Below are 17699 nucleotides of genomic sequence, written 5' to 3' on the forward strand. Positions count from 1 at the left end.
TTGCCCTCCTGGTCGCGCTATAACAGGCCAATCTGAAAATGTTGGGCCTGGCGGAGACAATTAAGTGCATTGCTCAAAGGCTTTGTAATGGCAGTTGATTAGGAGGAACAACAGTGTGTTCACTCATCCTTACCACATCCTTTTACAACTTCAGAACTTTGGAGCAGCTCCAGTCACACGTTTGCTTTTTAAGTAACTTATAGACAATCTTATTGTCTATCTTTTTCATTGTCTCATAGTAGGTACACTATGATTATACTGTAGTTAGAGGGATAATGTACTGCACGTTGTACATATGGATTTGTGTATCTGTCTATGCATGTAGAGGGTGTTAATGAGGGATAAATGCAACATGTAAGGTAAAATAACTACCACACTGACTATTACTGTCCCCTAAAGGTTGGCTTTTAGATTACGTCTGTAAATATCCTTAGTACTTCAATGGCATTGACTGATGCATCAACAGAATTGAACATTAAGTACATATTATTATGTTTTTTAACAGTAGATTGCTATGTAAACATAGGAAGAGGAGAGGACAGTTAAGTTTAGCATTCTACTGCCATGCTTTTATGTTTGAATCAGAATATTTTTTTTATTGCCAGTTTGCATTACACTAAATAACAATAGTGTTATAGTGCAGCGGGATTATCAATAAAATTGTGCACTTTTTGTAAAAAACGTGAAACTTTCAGCAACAGATCCTTCACTGACCTCACTTGGCATGCATAGGAGTTCACTGAAAGCCTATTTCACGTAGATACAGTGTCACACCCGGTGAAAGCGTGAAAGACTGGAAGAGTCAGACACTGTGTTGGAGTCATTGCGGCAACCATTTCATGAACAGCTATGTACCGAAAGTTTGATCCAACCTTTCCATGTAGTTGACAAGCAAGGATTGCCTGGCTGTAAAATTGACAAAAGCAGTAATAGCTATGAATAACATTTCATATGAAGGCAGATATGTCATGTCTTTATTTCAGAAATGAAAATGCATTTTGAAAGTGATGATAATCAGCCATGTTTCAAACCCAATATCACTTCTTTAAGAATCCTAGACCTTTATCTCATTTCAACTACATAAAACAGGATATTAACTGTAGAGGACCCTAACATGTTATAATTACCATTCACAATTAGATGTTATCACTATACTGTAATTCAGTGCCTAGTATAGTGGACTCCTGAATATAACACAACTGACTTGGAATGTAGGCTACTTGCAAAATGTGATAGGTTTACAAATGTCAATGTCTTTGGATACTTTTGTAAAATGCCTTTATATAGACAAAAGCAACACACTTATAGTACAATAGCATATAGGCATCAAATCTATATGCAGCAACGATAGCAAAATATTTGGATGGGAAAGTAGTCAGGTATTTCTACTTTTAAGTTACAATGATCTGCTTCTTGCTTGAGCAACCTTGGAGTTGGTCTTGCGGTCTAAAGCTTTGCAGATGAAGTCGCCGGCCTCAATCACTTTGGAAAGGTCCACTCCCTGTAATGAATCAGTAATGACTTTCAGCAAGTAAACCTTCGCTACAAGCTCATAAATATTAATCTACCGTTATTGCCATCCCCAGTTAACTTTGATGATGTACTCTAAAGAAAAAAAGCCTGTTTTGAATTGATCACTTAAAAAAAAAAAAAAAAAAAAAAAAAATATATATATATATATATATATATATATATATATATATATATATATATATATATATAGGTGATGTACACCCCCCCAAAAAAAATCATGTGGGGACCCTCCTGGGGGTCCTGACCCACAGGTCAAGAACCACTGGTCTAGAGGGCGTCAGCTTCTGTCAGATGTGAGAAGGGTGCTCCAAGTAAAGAAGTTTGGGAACCACCAGCAGGGGGAGCAATTGTAAAGCAAATTGTTGTCAAGGAGACAGTAGGACACTAGTGTACAGTGAGCTCACAGCAGTTAAGCAAACCACTGGCATTAAAGAGTCAAATCTATATTATATTTGAAAGATGGCAATGTACACATGTAGGCATATCTCATGACCACTGAACACTGTGCAGGTGAATGCGATATATGCTGATAATGACAAAATAGCCTATATAAAATCTCTCCAAACGCACAGAGGACCACAGTAGAATCCTTAATGTTAATTTAGCACAGAGAGTGTACAAATGTTACTAAATGGATGGGTCCATTTGGTTACATTTGTACAGTTAAATTAACCACAACCACGTACTTTGTCACGAATAGCGAAAATAGCCGATCTACAAGCTCACAATTAATGCATCACGTTGCGATGTGTTGTGAGCTTGTAGATTTGCAATTTCTGCTATTTTTGTTTTCTTTTTTCCTGGCTTTTGCCTGTAATGACGTGCCCAAAATTGGGAAACCAGGTTTTAAAGTGGTCAACACAGGAATTTATTGTGAACACTTACAGTTTCAATGTCCATGCCGTGGAGCATGTAGAGAACATCCTCTGTTGAAACATTGCCAGATGAACCCTGAGCATACGGGCATCCTCCCAGACCCGCTACCGAGGAATCTACCACACAAACCCCCATCTGCACAGAAACACAAGAGAGACATTCAGCACCTCCACGCAGCCTTAACCCCAGGTAAAATCCCAGAACAATGACCCTTATTCTATTTGATTGTTCTGTTTGGCACACTGAACCACTGCCAGGGCTGGAGACCATGTTTTACAGCTGTTTAGGAGAACTGTTGGCTTGTGCCTTGAACATGAGTGGGCACAAAATGTCCCACAATATGGCTTACTCATCCTCTTTGTCATTTTAAACCACCAGTACCCACATAATTATGGCCTTGTTCAGAAGAGAGGAACATAATAAATGTTGAACAGGACAAGTCATATGTTTCTGATTCTTGGATGATCCTGTTTTTACTAGCTACGTTTCCCTTAATGATGTGGATACACTTTCATGGCACTTAATTCAGGGACTTTTCGTTTGCTATACACATGTCTTATGATACAATTATTGTACATGATGGTTCAGAGCCTTTTCTTTGAACCTTTTTGATGCATCTGTAACTAGTAATGCATTATTTCACGATTTAATTTGTCCACTGCCGACAACAAGACCACCACAGATGGTCTATGTCTTGCATCATAATGTTCCAATTCTCTAGACCAGTCACCATGTGTAAATATATAACACCCATGTGAAGAGCACTTAGACCTACGGTAAATTAATTTCAGATTTTGTTTGAATGTTTTTATTTTATATTTTTTATTTTACAAGATTTTCCGTTTTGTGGGAAAATACATTTTCCCTGACTACAATACCAAGTATCTGGCCTCCATATGAGAGTTAATGACGCGTTTTGAGTTGTTCCCCTGCATATCCTTGCTTTTGTTGGACAGTTTTACCAAACTGAAACACTCCCAAATGTTTCATAGAAAATGCTTAAACCTACTTTTCTTAAAGACACTTAAGATATAAGTATGCAAAATATACTGTATGATCAATAAGAAATGGTTAGTTATCTACACATCACCTGTTATGATGATAGAAAACTATTATTATTACTTAACTGTGTACATACCCTATTTCATGGTAAAGAGATGAAGAATAAGGAAGGCAATTTTAATATTCTAAAGAATCATTATTTCTATTAAGCTTTTATTATCCACCAAGAGAATATAGGTTTCAGCATCAGAGATAAAAGTACTTTACTACTATGTGTACATCCTGTGGATCGTGGGTCTCGCTTGTATAATTCAACAACTACAAGTATAACCTTTGTCTTCGCAGCAACACAGGTCAAGATATCAGGATGTTTTCCATATGTCCCTGGGACTGTCAGGAGAATATTAAAGATGTTTCCCAGCTTTCATGGCACGGCCAAATGTCAGGGGATCCCACAGTGAGACTAAATGAACACAGCGATCCTGACCTCTGAGTGGCATCAGGTCAGGTCACCTCAACGTGGAGTCATGCAGGGTTTTTTCCCCCTCGGGGGACAAAACCAGGCAAACAAAATTATTAGAACCTCTGTAGCCTTTTTGAACAATGCTTCTAATTGGTGCCTTCTCCTCCAGACAAGGCTGTACTTCTTTAAGGGGCTGTCTGAGCCAGCTATAATTACTGTTTGTGTTGGCAGGGGTAGAAGAGGAGGAGGAGGGAGGGGAGGTGGGGGCTGGGGGGATGGGGGGGGTGCTAGAAGGAGGGAGGGGATCCACTCCGGTGTGTGTGCTGTGCACGAGATTTCCAGACCTTGGTTAAAGCCAGAGCAGGATATTGTACTGGGCAGACTTTTTTGTTGTATAAACACAGAGTTGTAATCTACCATGCCAATGCTTTCACTTTCAGCTGTTAGTCGTGTAAAGGCCAGGGTTCTTCGGGGGGTTCTACTGTTTCTGAGGGGAACAAAAGACAAGGGAACAACGATCCCCTTCAACAGCATGCCCCGTTCCCCTGGACGCTAATCACGCAGAGTTTGGTGGTCAGAAAACCCCAACTTGCCAGTGTTCAATTAGCTTCACACTGCCCAGAAACCAGATGTGGATTTGCTGTTAAATAGCCACATTCAGTCAGCCATGGCTATATAAAAACAATACATTCCTGGGAAAAGGACACCCTATGTTGAACCGTTTTCAAGCTCACTTGATTTTGGATAAGCTTGTTGACATTCTACATTGTAAGTGGACCAGTTTGGAGATGTACAAGCTCCTATTATGGTTTCATAAGTGCGTCAGAGAGAGGGAGAGTGAGAGAGAATGTTCATTGAATGGAATGAAGCAATGATGTTGTCTTTTACTTTCACACGATCCATGAATGTGAAAGGAACTATTTCCATGTAAAATATCCATAACATTGGACAGATTTAATAAAAAATAAACATGCCATTGCATGAAAATGAGTGACAAAAAGTCAATGAATGGAAAAGATAGATTCAGCATACCGTAGTGTGAATTGAACTGTAAAGTAGGCATTTTCATTATTTTAGTGACAGCCGGAATACAGAGTTATATGAATGGGAAATCATCAATGATGACATGTTGCATTATAGCCTATGCCTGAATATGAAGGAAGGTTTTATCTTGGAGTTGAGTTTTATCCCTTTATGATTATGTTCAGCAACGTGTTTAACCACATTTACCATGGCATACCTATTTTGGGTACATGTTCAAAAAGTTTCAAATTCTTTTTCGTTTTTTCACAGTTAAAACAGCCAATCTGCAAGGCCACAACGTGACACGTCACTTGTGAGCTTGTAGATCTGCTATTTTCACTACTTGTTGTACATCAAAGTATACTGTATAGGGCTTCAGTGGTTAGACTAATTGTGTTGAGCATGTGGTAATCAGTAGGAAAGTAGTCCTAATCTTTGAGGAAAGTAAACATCTACAGTACCTTGTTGGCTGCACCTCCTGTGTTCATTGGCTCATACAGATACCTACATCACACTTCCACACAGTGGTGTAAAGTAACTAAGTACATTTACTCAAGTACTGTACTTAAGTACACTTTTGAGGATTTATTTTTACTTTACTGGAGTGTTTCCAATTTTCAATACTTTATTTCTACTCCACTATATCTCAGAGGCAAATATTACATACTTTAAAAAAAAACTTACTGGTTACTTTGTAGATTTTGATTATTACTACAAAACATGCATTAACCACTTCAGCCCTATGCACACTTGGGTTAAGTTGGGCTATTTGAAAATAGCTGATCTACAAGCTCACAACATGTTAGCGACGCGTTGTGAGCTTATACTAGATCCTTTTTTTAGATATGTTTTTGTGAGCTTTACTTTCAGTACGTACATGTAAGTATATTTTAATGCGAATACTTTTGAACTTTTACTGAAGTACATTTTTAATACCATACTTGTATTTGTAACAGAGTATTTCTACATTGTGGTATTGGTACTTTTACTTTACTGCTAAAATGCGAGCACTTCTTCTACCGCTGCTTCCATCATGTTGTACACACCGTTTGTTATCTTACATCTTACTGTATGCCACAATTTCATTATGAATTGTAACCATTGAAATCACATAAAAGATCTATTGTGTGTTCGTCACTGCAGCATAATCAGTAATCACTATCACTAAATACTATACTAGATGGTTAACTTGGTCTCACCAGGGCTGCAGATTTGGCTCAACCATCTGGCAAATAAATACGATCAAATATTTAAATACAAATATTTATAAATACAATAAATGTCAGGGGGTCTATCCACTTAACATGTATTATAAAAAGAAAAGTATTCTCATGAAACCAGTCTCACACGAAGGGATAAACATTATATTTCTAGAAACCTCACAAACTATCTAACCAGTTTGTTTGTAGAACAAACTAATTTACCCACTTTTGGCAATTATTTTGAATTCCCCCACTGTTTAAATACTACCTGGTGAATAGGCATGGCGTGGGACGATACTGAAAGCCAAACTTGTTGTTTGAGGAGTTTTACGAGTGCTAAAATACCCAGCCCAGTTCATTCACCTACCTAACAAGTCGGCAGCAGCTAGCATACAGTAGGTTATGGTGAAAAGCAGGACGAGATGAAATATATTTCCCTGCCTCGATGGTGAAATCTAAGTACACACTTTCTCATTGTGGGACCTGCCAGGAGTAGGTTTGTAACAAAGACCCCCAGAACTCCTGAAAAAAAAAAGGAAAAAAAAAAAGGTACAAAGAGCATGGAATGTCTTTATCATGAACAAAAGAGGTGACTCAGGGTTGACAAGGTTGGGGGTATTCATTTCTCTCCCAGTTGGTGTCGTGGCCTACTGGCACCCAGTAATGAAAAGCTATGATAAAAATCTTTCATTTCCATTTTGTTTGTGTGAGTGAACAAATGTTAAATATCCTTGGCTATGATTATTTCTGTGGTCAGCAGGCAGCCATGATGAATACATTCCTCAGGGGGGAATTTCACAGAATCAGCAGCACAAAGTGTAGAGAACATAGTACATCATGATTTGTAAAGCATGAATGAATAGTTTAAAAGTTAAATCAAACAGTCATTTTGGTCTTTCTTCGGTTCTGAGTGAATGTCTGTATTCCTCTTGGACCAATGTTCTCACTTGACCGTGACTGAAGCCCCTCGGTTTATCCTGAGAGGTTTGCAGATCAATCCCAGCTCCAGAGTTGCAGCTGCAGTTGCAGTGCCATTTGTCATATGTGCGCTCAGTTAGCGGCCAGTGAACGGATCATCTTCCACTGGCCTTTAAGCACAGCATTGTCAGATAGCTCAACAACCAAGCGACAGATGAGTTCGGAGCCCCTCGGGGAACCGTCTCTCCACCTAGCTCTCTCACTGGCTTTGTCAGACAGACACTGAATAGGTGAGCCATTGTGTCGACCCCCTCACATCTGCTGACCCACCCAGCCCCGATGAGCAACTATCCTCTGCTAAGACAATGAGCCCCGGAGAACTGATACAGCCATATCTGTATTACCTCTGTTTTATGTCCACTTTCCCTCACAAGTTTTAGGTTCGCTATGGGGAAGTGATGAGAGGAGGGCTTTCCCCAAAGGTTTTTGTCCACCTAATTAGATGTTTGTGATCTTAGGCGTCGTAGAGCGTTATTAATGTTCCATGAAAGCTCCTTTTCTTCACAACAATGCATGAGTCCTCCGATGGGAGGGCCCATTGGAAATATCTTATGTTCATTAAGATTCTGGGATTTTTTTTCCAGTGGGCAGTTCCGGAATCATTTTCCTTTGTGGCGAGGGTTAGATCATGTTTCTTAATGCCCCCTTCAGTGTTGACTGATGGGTCCTGCTCTCCTGTGTCTCATTGTAATCTACACATTTTGTTTTGAAGAAAACAGGACCTTCTTAATACACACCAAACAGTGGATACATTCATAATGATGTGTAGTGACACATTACAGCTGAAAACACTTTTTGGTTCCATGCTATTGCTCTGGATATGAAATAGCAAATAATGTGGTTGTTCTTAATTTGGAGGTATAATTTTCAGACATTTTGAATGAACGGTTAAAGAACTTATTCTTTCTGTCTTTTTGAGTTCTAGATATCCATCCTCTTAAAGGAGTAGTTCACCCCAAAAAAAGACTTATTCTTTATCAATTACACACCCCATGAAGCCTTGAATTCATGGACATTTTTTTTTCCGGTCAATAGGAGACTCAGTAGGAGAGTCTTTGAGTCCCGCCGGTCATCAAATTATTGACTCAGGAATGCGACAACAACAAAAAAATCTCCATGAATTCAAGGCTTCATGGGGTGTGTAATTGATAGAACATAACATAAGTAATGTTTTGGATGAAGTACTCCTTTCTAATGGGTGCAAAAGTTATTTGGACAAATTAAAATGAGATTAGATTGTATTAAAAGGCAAGTGATTTTTTTTAACATCCTACTCATTGTGTCATTTGAATGCATATAATAACATTGAGAATATGAAACAAGTTGTAGTTTGTACAGTAAGACAAGTGATATCTCTATTTATGAGAGCTCAAAGTGGATGCCTAAATGGTAAATAGAATGTGAAATGCTGCATTTAGTATGCAGTGCCTTTCTCCAAAGCACGTATCATTCGCTAATTCAGACACACGATGGTGGAGGAAACCATGTCAAGGCACTCACCCGCACCCGTCCGCCTATCCATGTGGGCTTTAATTGGATTAAATTGTGCCATATTATATTCCACAATTACTCTCCGAAAGTTATAAAAACAAAACTTTGGTGCTGGTGTTTTGTTTTTTAGCTAAAAGTTTTAATTGTACAAGATTAAGGATCTGTGCAAATCTATCTTTGACGCATTGGCGTAATAGGTGCCGAATGTTCGCCTATTATGGCATGCCCAGAATAGTGATGCTAGGGTTCATGTGGTTAAGGTCTAACAGGGAACATGAGGGCATATAAAACACCAATACATGCACTTGAAATAACTAAATTGAATCTATAAGAATCACCATCTCTATTCTAATTTTAAATGTTCCTCTTCTCATTCTCTCGGGTAACATCTCGACTATTATGCAAAAGATGTATCCTGATCCCCTCAATAATGTTTGCATTCATCATCATCCTTGCCAGGGCACCGAGCCAGAACTTAAAAGTACTTGCAGGCTTCCAAACACCTTTAAAAATGAGGCAGGTTTGGGGTGCTGACCACATAACTTTTGACTCTCTTTCCCGTCTCTCTGTCCTCTCAGAATAAACCAGAGATGCCAAGAAATAAAAATCCTTTTGGCATAGCTGCCATCTTCTTACAAAGAGGAGAGAGCTTCTCTTTGTCAAACTCCAAAGAAGAATGTATCCTCTTCCTCTAAAAGATGCCAGGATTTGTGAGCCAGAATTCCTACAGATCTCTGCAAGAGAAATCAATGGAATATTTCACATCCCTCATAAAGCGATCATCTTTTTTCTTTTTTCTTTACACTTTACAAGAAATCCCCAGGTTTCCTCCTCTCTCCTAGAGATGTCAGGACTCCCCTCCTCCTTTTATCCAGGAGACGTAAGTCCTCCAACTCTCCTTATTCTGAGACCCCAGGACTGTTTTGTGTTATCCTTTTAGCCTTAATGTCTGACTGTTCCACATGCTGTTTACTTTTCTGACTAACAAAGAATTCAGCCAATCAATCAAACTCATACTCCAGAGATGCCAGGTCCATGTACAGTATCCAACATTGTGAGATTTCACAATAGGCTCTATGCACAGCAGCCATATTGGGAATGAATTGGGCCCCTTCCTTACTTCCTTCACAGGTGTTACCAATGATACTAATTAAGGCTCTGTTCCATTTCGTGTGGCATAGTGGTTGTCTTATTTTCAAGGACCCCCATAACTCTAAGAGTGTACATTTGTACACTCTTAGAGTTACACACCCACCATAAGGGGCCATTGGGAACCAAAATGGAGTGTTTCTAGTGAGCCAACATGCACGATATCAGCACCCTGACCAGAATGGAACAGAGCCTTCATTAGTATCATTGGTAACACCTGTGAAGGAAGTAAGAAGAGGCCCAATTTCTTTCCAATATGGCTGCTGTGCATAGAGCCAATTTCCAGTTCCTCACACAACCTCTTTCCAGAGGTACCATGTCCCACCACCCAACATCCATATACTGTAGTAAAAAAGAAGAAAAAAGCCCTCTGCTCAACTTTTGGCACAATCTGGATTCCATTCCCTTTCCTATATATATATATATATATATATATATATATATATATATATATATATATATATATCTTCTGTCCTCAGATGTTGAGCGACTGGTGTGACACCAACATAGAGACAACCATCACACGAGAGCTGTTATACTATATCAGGGGTCTTCAACCTTTTCAGGCCAAGGACCCCCTAACTGAGAGAGATGAAGCACGGACCCCCACTATGTATATTAAATAAAATTGTGTTGCAGATTAAAGCTTTTCATAGATGTTCGATTCATATTAATGTGTATTTTCAGACATTTAACGACTTAAACCATCAATACTTAGTGAACTTTCACTCTGTACTTGGTATGATCGTTTTTCCCTCTTTGCCGAAAATAGCAGATCTACAAGCTCACAACGCCTCGCCCTCTCGGCTAAAGTTGTCCTTAGAATAGGGATGCTAGGGTTCAAGTGGTTAATGTAAAAAACAATGATCCTATCACACAGAGATTTGTCGGACCCCCTGTAGCAACTCTGAGGACCCCCTAGGGGTCCCGGACCCCCTGTTGAAGACCCCTGTACTATATCATGTTCTCTATGGTCTTGCATCTATCATTTCATTGATATTATATCCCTAAGTTAAGATAATTTAACTCAATGTATTTCTTGGGAGAAAGCTTTACCTTAAAGTTTACATTTTTGTATCATTCCAAAGGCTCCTCCTCATAGTTCAGAGAGCAACACGTTTTTTTAGGGTAGTAGAGCTTAAGGAAAAGGTCAACTGACACCTTTTTATATAGCCTACTGTAGTATTTGAATTATGTAGCAATAATGTATTTTAAAATAAGTGAAAACTATGTTTGTTAATGAACTTGAACTTGGTACCTGTATTAATTGCACTAGTAGCATTGTCAAGGTGTTCATTAATTGGGTCCATTATGGTTTTACTCCCCAATATGGACATTAATGGGGCCATTTCACTTTATCATCCTCATTATTATTTGGGATATTATAGAGTATTTTTTACCTGGAGTGCAGTGAGGATGTTGGCCAGTGCTTGCCCATAGGTATCATGGCAGTGAACTGCTAAAGCACCGACGGGCACCTCTTTCATTACACTCTGCAGCATCTTCACCATGGAGCCTGGAGTGCCAACACCAATGGTATCTCCCAGGGACACCTCATAACAGCCCATGCCATATAACCTTTTTGCCACCTATAACAAAGAACAACACAGATGCTGTTTTACTATATTATGTTATTTATGGTCTTGTGTCTATAATTTCAGTGATATTATATCCCTAAATCAAGATAATTTGAAATTATGTTCTTGCCCTTCAGATAGGCCCACTCAGTTAGGCCACTCAGATAGGCCCACTTGTGCAGGATAGAGCCCTCTAGTGGTCAGTCAATTACGTACGCATGTTTACTACAGTTAAATATGGCCACTTGCATGGTTAGCTGGCATAGGCTATCGATATCGTCGACTGCTTTAGTAAAGAGTTCATACTAGATTAGATCATTTAAAGGTAACATTTGAACACTTTTTTCTCATTTTATAGTGTGTAGGTTTGATAATTGGCAACGACAACAACATGAACATCTCTTATGAAGTTTGAAACCAGAGAACCAGTCTATGATGATAATCACACTGATGCACGGCACGCCTGCGGGGCGGCGCCATTGACATGAATTGACAATGAAAAGAAGAATGGCTTGTGACGTTTTTCTGAACTTTTACATCGAAATCAGTTTTTTTTTATTAGAGCACTGCGATCAGTTTACAATGAAGACAAACATGTTCTTATCCCCAGACAATCTTCTTTTCTATTCCAGTTTGATTCATGTTCACCTCATTCTTAGCAGGTGAACATGGGTGTGACTATACTGTAGGTCCGTTGGAGGAGGTCAGGATAGGGTATTTTTTCTATAGGCTAAGCAGGCTAAAATTAATACAAATGAATAGACCAATTATTTGTTTACCAACAGAGACTGGATGCACAGGTGATTGTTTCATGCAATCAATTCTCAACCTGTTGTTTTGGGGTAGCCTACGCTGGTTTCGGCGCACCCCAACCCCCTCTTGTGTGTTGGCTAGTGCTGCGCGTCCTAGCGAGACCTGACATAATGGGTTTCATTTGCAACCAGTATGACACTTGCAACCAGTGTGACGTCGGCTGTTAAGGGGTCTATACAGTAGCCCACTAAACTGCCAACTCATATAGGCCAGTGGTTCCCAAACTTTTAGCTCAAGACCCAAAAGAGAAATCAGATGTTTGCCTGGGACCCAAACAGTGAAAATAGCAAATCTACAAGCTCACAATGCGTTGCGAGCTTGCAGTATTTTCACTACTTCTTAAACATCTGTTTTCTAATTTGGGGAATTTTATTCAAGACATTATTTTTGAAAAAAGGTTTGAATTTGTTTTCAACTCATGACCATGTGTGAATTGCTGTGGAAATCTATAGTAGACAATAGACATTGTTTTTACAACAAAATGGAGGAAAAATAAAGACCCACGAAAATTAATCCCAACCCACTGTTTGGGAAACAGTAATATAGCTAACATTCAGTGAAATGCACAAGTGAAGTTGTTTGAGGTGGTCTGACAAGGTTCATCTTACCTCTGCAACTTTAGCTGGGTCAATGTATCCCTCATGTGGACACCCTAGTGCACAAGAAACATATCTGAAATAGGACGAGATGCATTAGTAACAATATTGTCCTATAATATGAATCGATGCAATTTAATAATAATCCATGTTTTCTCAAAAGAGAAGTGAGCTAAACTAGCAGTTACAATTTTTCATCATATTATTGTTTCTACTCCTGCTAGTGATTTGGGGTCACTAACAGGTCTTTGCTCTTTCCATAGTGGTGGTGCACAAATGGTGGGACTTGGGACCAGTGGTGGACAAAGTACAAGTAAGAAGGCCTATTCAAAAGTACAAATTACAAAGCACATTTTCTTTTTTAATATCAATAATGCATTGGTGTATTGAAATTTAGAACAAAAATGATGTGAAAGTAATTTGCATTGCATTTGCATGAGCTTGTAGATTTGCTATTGTCACTATTTGTGGCTTAATGGGGCTTTAGTGGTTAATTAATATATTTTTGTAAGTTTGGGTCCCTTGAGTCCCTTCATAGAAATGTTGTCAAAAGTACAATATTTTTATTTGAAATGTAGCAGACTGAAAGTCATGTGCTAAGTATTACTAAGTACTCATGGTAATACTTAGTTACTGTCCACCACTGCTTGGGACCCAAACTTGGGTTGCAGGAGCTAGGCTATGTATTGGGTCAAGGGATTGTGTAGAATATTAGAATGGCAATGCAATTGAGCATTGCCATTGTAGTTAGTGTCTGGACCATGACAAACATGGAGGATCAATATTTTTGGATCATTGCTGAAAATGTTTGGCACCCTGAGCTGATCTGTAGGACATTTCCACTGACTAACATATGAGTTAACATTTGACAATAGTTTATTTTTCCTGTACAACTTCTAGGAGATTTACTGTTAACTATTCTTGATGATAAACTATAGACAATACCTAATTTTGCTATTCAAGTGGATCTCATATCAACCGGGAATCCTTTTTGTTAAATGAATACATCACCATCACTTTATTTTCCAACATGCACCATAAACAGCTACTGAAGAAATTCCCACACACTTTAATACACATCTGGACTTGTGGTTTATTAATGCATAGAATAACTTATTACACATCTGGAACTTCGCTATGAAGCTATTCATTCTGGATTGTGTGCGTGCTTCCTTGCATGTAGAAAAAAAAAAGATTTTGATTTAGTATGAAGAGTGAATGGCTTCGTTAGTTTTACAGCATGAAGTGAATAAAACAGATTTTAAAAGGGACGTTATAATTTAAAGAATACAAACCCACGGACTGGAATTTGTCGTTCTTTGGAGGTGTTAATGACCTCCTCAAACCTAAGCATACTTTCATCGATGGAACAGTTGATATTATGTCTACTGAAGGTCTCAGATGCTGACCCAAACACAGCCACCTCAGTAGCACCAGCTGCGACCTTAACCCAGAGAGAAAATGGACAGTATAACACACATTCAAGCCTAATTGATTGCTTTGTCGCACCTGACATGTTGCTCGGCCCTTTTTCGCAGAGGAATCAGTTAAGCTTTTGACAACTCCACAAATGATATTGCTCTAAGCATCAACCTCACAAAATGAAACAAAAAGTTATAGTATTTCTCAAAATTAATTATTCATGAATTAATGCTTACAGCATCCTGGAAGCCATGCATGTTAGGTGTCAAAACTGGATACTGAACATTAGGTGACCTCCGGATTCCCTGAAGAACGTCGGTGTGATCTGCCATCTTAATGAGAGGTAAAGACATATGCAGATAATTAACCACTTAAATCGTATACCCTTTGTTGTTCATAAAATAGCCGATCTACAATCGCACAACACGTTGATGTAGATCTGCTATTTTTGCCAAATGTTCTTAACTTTCTGCCGAATGTTTGCTTATTTTTGCCGAATGTTTGCTTATTTTTGCCGAATGTTTGCCTATTATGACATGCCCAGGATAGGGACACTGTGTAGGGTTCATGTGGTTAACCCTCCAGATTAATCTGATCTGGATTACCATACACTATACTAGAGCAACGGTTTCATGTTCAGGCCTTGGACAGCATTGTACAAATCCATAAGGAACAAATACTCACTCGGTATACAAAAAAACCTAAGAAAAAAAAAAAGGAAAAAAAAGAAAAGCGACATAGCTGTTTGTCTGTTGTCATGACATTGGTAGTAGCACATTTTATCGTCCAGAATGAAAAAACACGCTATGAAACTAGACCAACATTTTCCTCCCTAACATCTGTGGGTCCAACACATAAGAAGGATTTTCCTCCACCATCCCGCAGAGAAGAATGAGAACCTAATAAATCACTCAGCACTTCTTTGCCGTGCATGAAGAAGAGTTATTACCTGCGGTACCCACTTTGAAGAGACAAAGCTGGTGGCCTCGATCACAGGCAGGCCTGTTTCTGAGAGCATGTCGATCAGCTGGATTTTGACCTCTGTCGGAACGATCTCCTGGAGAACAATGGAATTGAAATAGGTCTTATTGGATATGATTCCAGTCAAAGTTTGAAAGCAAATGACATTTGACCAATTCCACTGCCATGTCTTTGCAATCAGAATGATTTACTGCGCTCACTCGCAGCCTAGTTTGCATTCTTTGCAAATGATTTCTTATTTACAACTATAGGTTCTGTCATTGTGTCAATCTGTAAATCTCCTGTTCAGCAATAAGGAAATGATTGTGGTTACGACTCATGCAGAACATAGTGAATATAAACTACCCTAGGGAATGCAAGACATCCCTCTTGTGGAATTTGAGGTCGCTTGTGTTCATTTGATACATACATTATTTGAGAGAAATTGTAAAATGTGTGTCAGACAATAGTGGAAAAACAAGTTGTCGTGCTTAAGAAAACGGCAGTAATGTTGAGTTTTTCCAGAGCTAGGTGACCACCATTTCTTGCATATTATTACAAAACTGAAAATACCAATATATACCTTATTTTACCTTTTCATTTTGAAGTCCATCTCTAGGCCCAACTTCAACAATTTTAACAAAGTCTGGATACTCATGTGTTGATGAAATGCTCTGGAACAATATCAAAGGTGAATAACTTTCAGTGTAAGTATTCACAAAAAATAACCAATCGTTAGGTTTAGGGCTGGGCAATATATTTATCTTATATATAGATATGAGACATGTTGAGATAAGTGTTGTGTTTTGTTGTGCATTTTATGTTTTTACTATTTTTGAAAAAAGTAATTTTATGAAAATGATAAAGAAAATGTATATATTATTGTCACAATATTGAGATATTTAGTCACAAATATTGTGATATTTGATTTTGTCCATATAGCCCAGTTCTATGGTACCTTCAGTCTAGGATTGAATTCTCCTTCTTCTCCTAAGCATCATCTTTGAAGTAGCTATAGATTTGACTTTGACCCTGTGTACATTCTTAAACTGATTCTTAAAATGATTGAAGATTGTATGATCCACACCCATCAAAGTCATATCAACAGTCGACAGAAAGCCATCTCTGACTGAGTCAAATCTGACGATACAAAACAAAACAAAACAATTATGCTGTTGAACTGTTGTGGAGATCAGTCCACTTGCAATGAAAAACGTGATGTTTCATGTGTATATTCCTCATACAGAGTAGAACTACTTGTGTCTGCTGTGGAAATAAGAGTAATTCTATTTCTTATTTCTAATGTGACATACTGTAAATCTTTCAATAGAGGAGAAGCTGAGAGAGTTAAGCCTCTGTAACGAAGTATGGTTAATTTAATGGAAAATTAAGTTGATTTTATAGTAGCAAACGTAGACAAAAAATAAAAATAAACACTAATATATTGGGTGGAAATAGAATTTAGCCTAACGGTAAACCACGGGTAGCATTACATAAGCACAGTGTAGCATCTCATGCCATCTGTCCCTTTCCACATGGTTACCGTGCACCCCCCCCCCTGTTATGAGAGCATCATGTGCCAGAGCATCAGCACGTGCAGTGCAACGCACGCAGTAAAAGCCAAGATAACCACCCCTACCTTGTGCTCTAGAAGCCAGTTTGTCATCCATGGGTAGTCTTGAACGACTTGCTCATATCTCAGGCAGTGTTTCACCGTGGTAGGGATGTTACCCATCCGAAATGTCTGCCCCTCAGTGCCTCTTGCGCCGGTATCCTTCCAGTATCTATACTCTCGGAGACAGGTCTTCACGCTCTGCTGCAACGAGCGCGTGCGACGTGCACGGACGGATCAATACGCTAATGTATAGGCTGGATGATGGAGCGCCCTGGCTGCACGGGCAAATGGGATTAGATGGTCGGCCGACAGTGGAGAATGACTCAGCAGTAACCATAGCAGCAACATCCCTAGTCGTGAGGTGATCACATCAAAACAGGGAGGGTGGGGGGTAGAGAGACAGAGAGAGGGGGGAGAGAGAGAGACAGACAGAGAGAGAGAGGGGATGGGGGGTGGAGAGAGGCAGAATGTTATATGAGGAATGAGCAGTGCATTGTGGTTTGGGTTTTGTAGTGGAAACAGGTATCTTGTATCCACCATTCTGATGGTTTTACAACTGGTTGTGTATTGAGCTACACTCACACAGGAGGAAGATGCTTGATTCCAGCCGGCTTCCAGATCCCAGACTTAAGGATAGGTGCTCATGGGTCATTCTGTGTCCCTATATACCACTCTGCTTCAGCAGAAACCCCCGAGCTTCAAGGGAATAAGTTGCTTTGATTGATCTCCTGTGACTTGAACAGCTGAAGGGTCTCCATTGCTAGACGTGCCACTGCTGCCAATGTCAACTGCACGCGGTAATAAAATCCCTTGTTAAGCCAGGGCAAAATTGACCAGAGAAAGCCCCATTCTTCAGAACCCAGATGTTAACAATAGAGGGTCTTAATGAAGTCCTAGCACTCAACCATCCTGCCACGATAAACGGGCCTGTGATGAGAGACCGCTACCCTTCTCTGAGGGGGGGGGGGGGGGGGGGGACTCAGGAACAGCTTGAGAAAG

At 39.3% G+C, this 17699-nt stretch overlaps 1 protein-coding gene across 2 annotated transcripts; it reads right to left on the minus strand.

Annotated features, from left to right (window-relative positions):
- Positions 1–1396: 1396 nt before the first annotated feature.
- Positions 1397–16835, minus strand: hmgcll1 (3-hydroxymethyl-3-methylglutaryl-CoA lyase like 1; the record flags this gene model as incomplete). Of its 2 annotated transcripts, none has more annotated exons than XM_084075711.1 (9): positions 1397–1501; positions 2419–2544; positions 11118–11306; positions 12716–12779; positions 13999–14147; positions 14362–14457; positions 15075–15182; positions 15679–15759; positions 16725–16835. In XM_084075711.1, 9 exons carry the CDS (start codon positions 16818–16820, stop codon positions 1397–1399), a joined length of 1014 nt encoding a protein of 337 aa, XP_083931837.1. The 2 variants fall into 2 exon arrangements, with proteins under 2 accessions (XP_083931837.1, XP_083931838.1); XM_084075712.1 differs by having other exon boundaries at positions 15679–15756; positions 16725–16820.
- Between the last annotated feature and the right edge of the window lie 864 nt (positions 16836–17699).

Source organism: Gymnoscopelus microlampas (genome assembly GCF_963454915.1).
Source record: "Gymnoscopelus microlampas genome assembly, chromosome: 13".
NCBI lineage: Eukaryota > Metazoa > Chordata > Actinopteri > Myctophiformes > Myctophidae > Gymnoscopelus > Gymnoscopelus microlampas.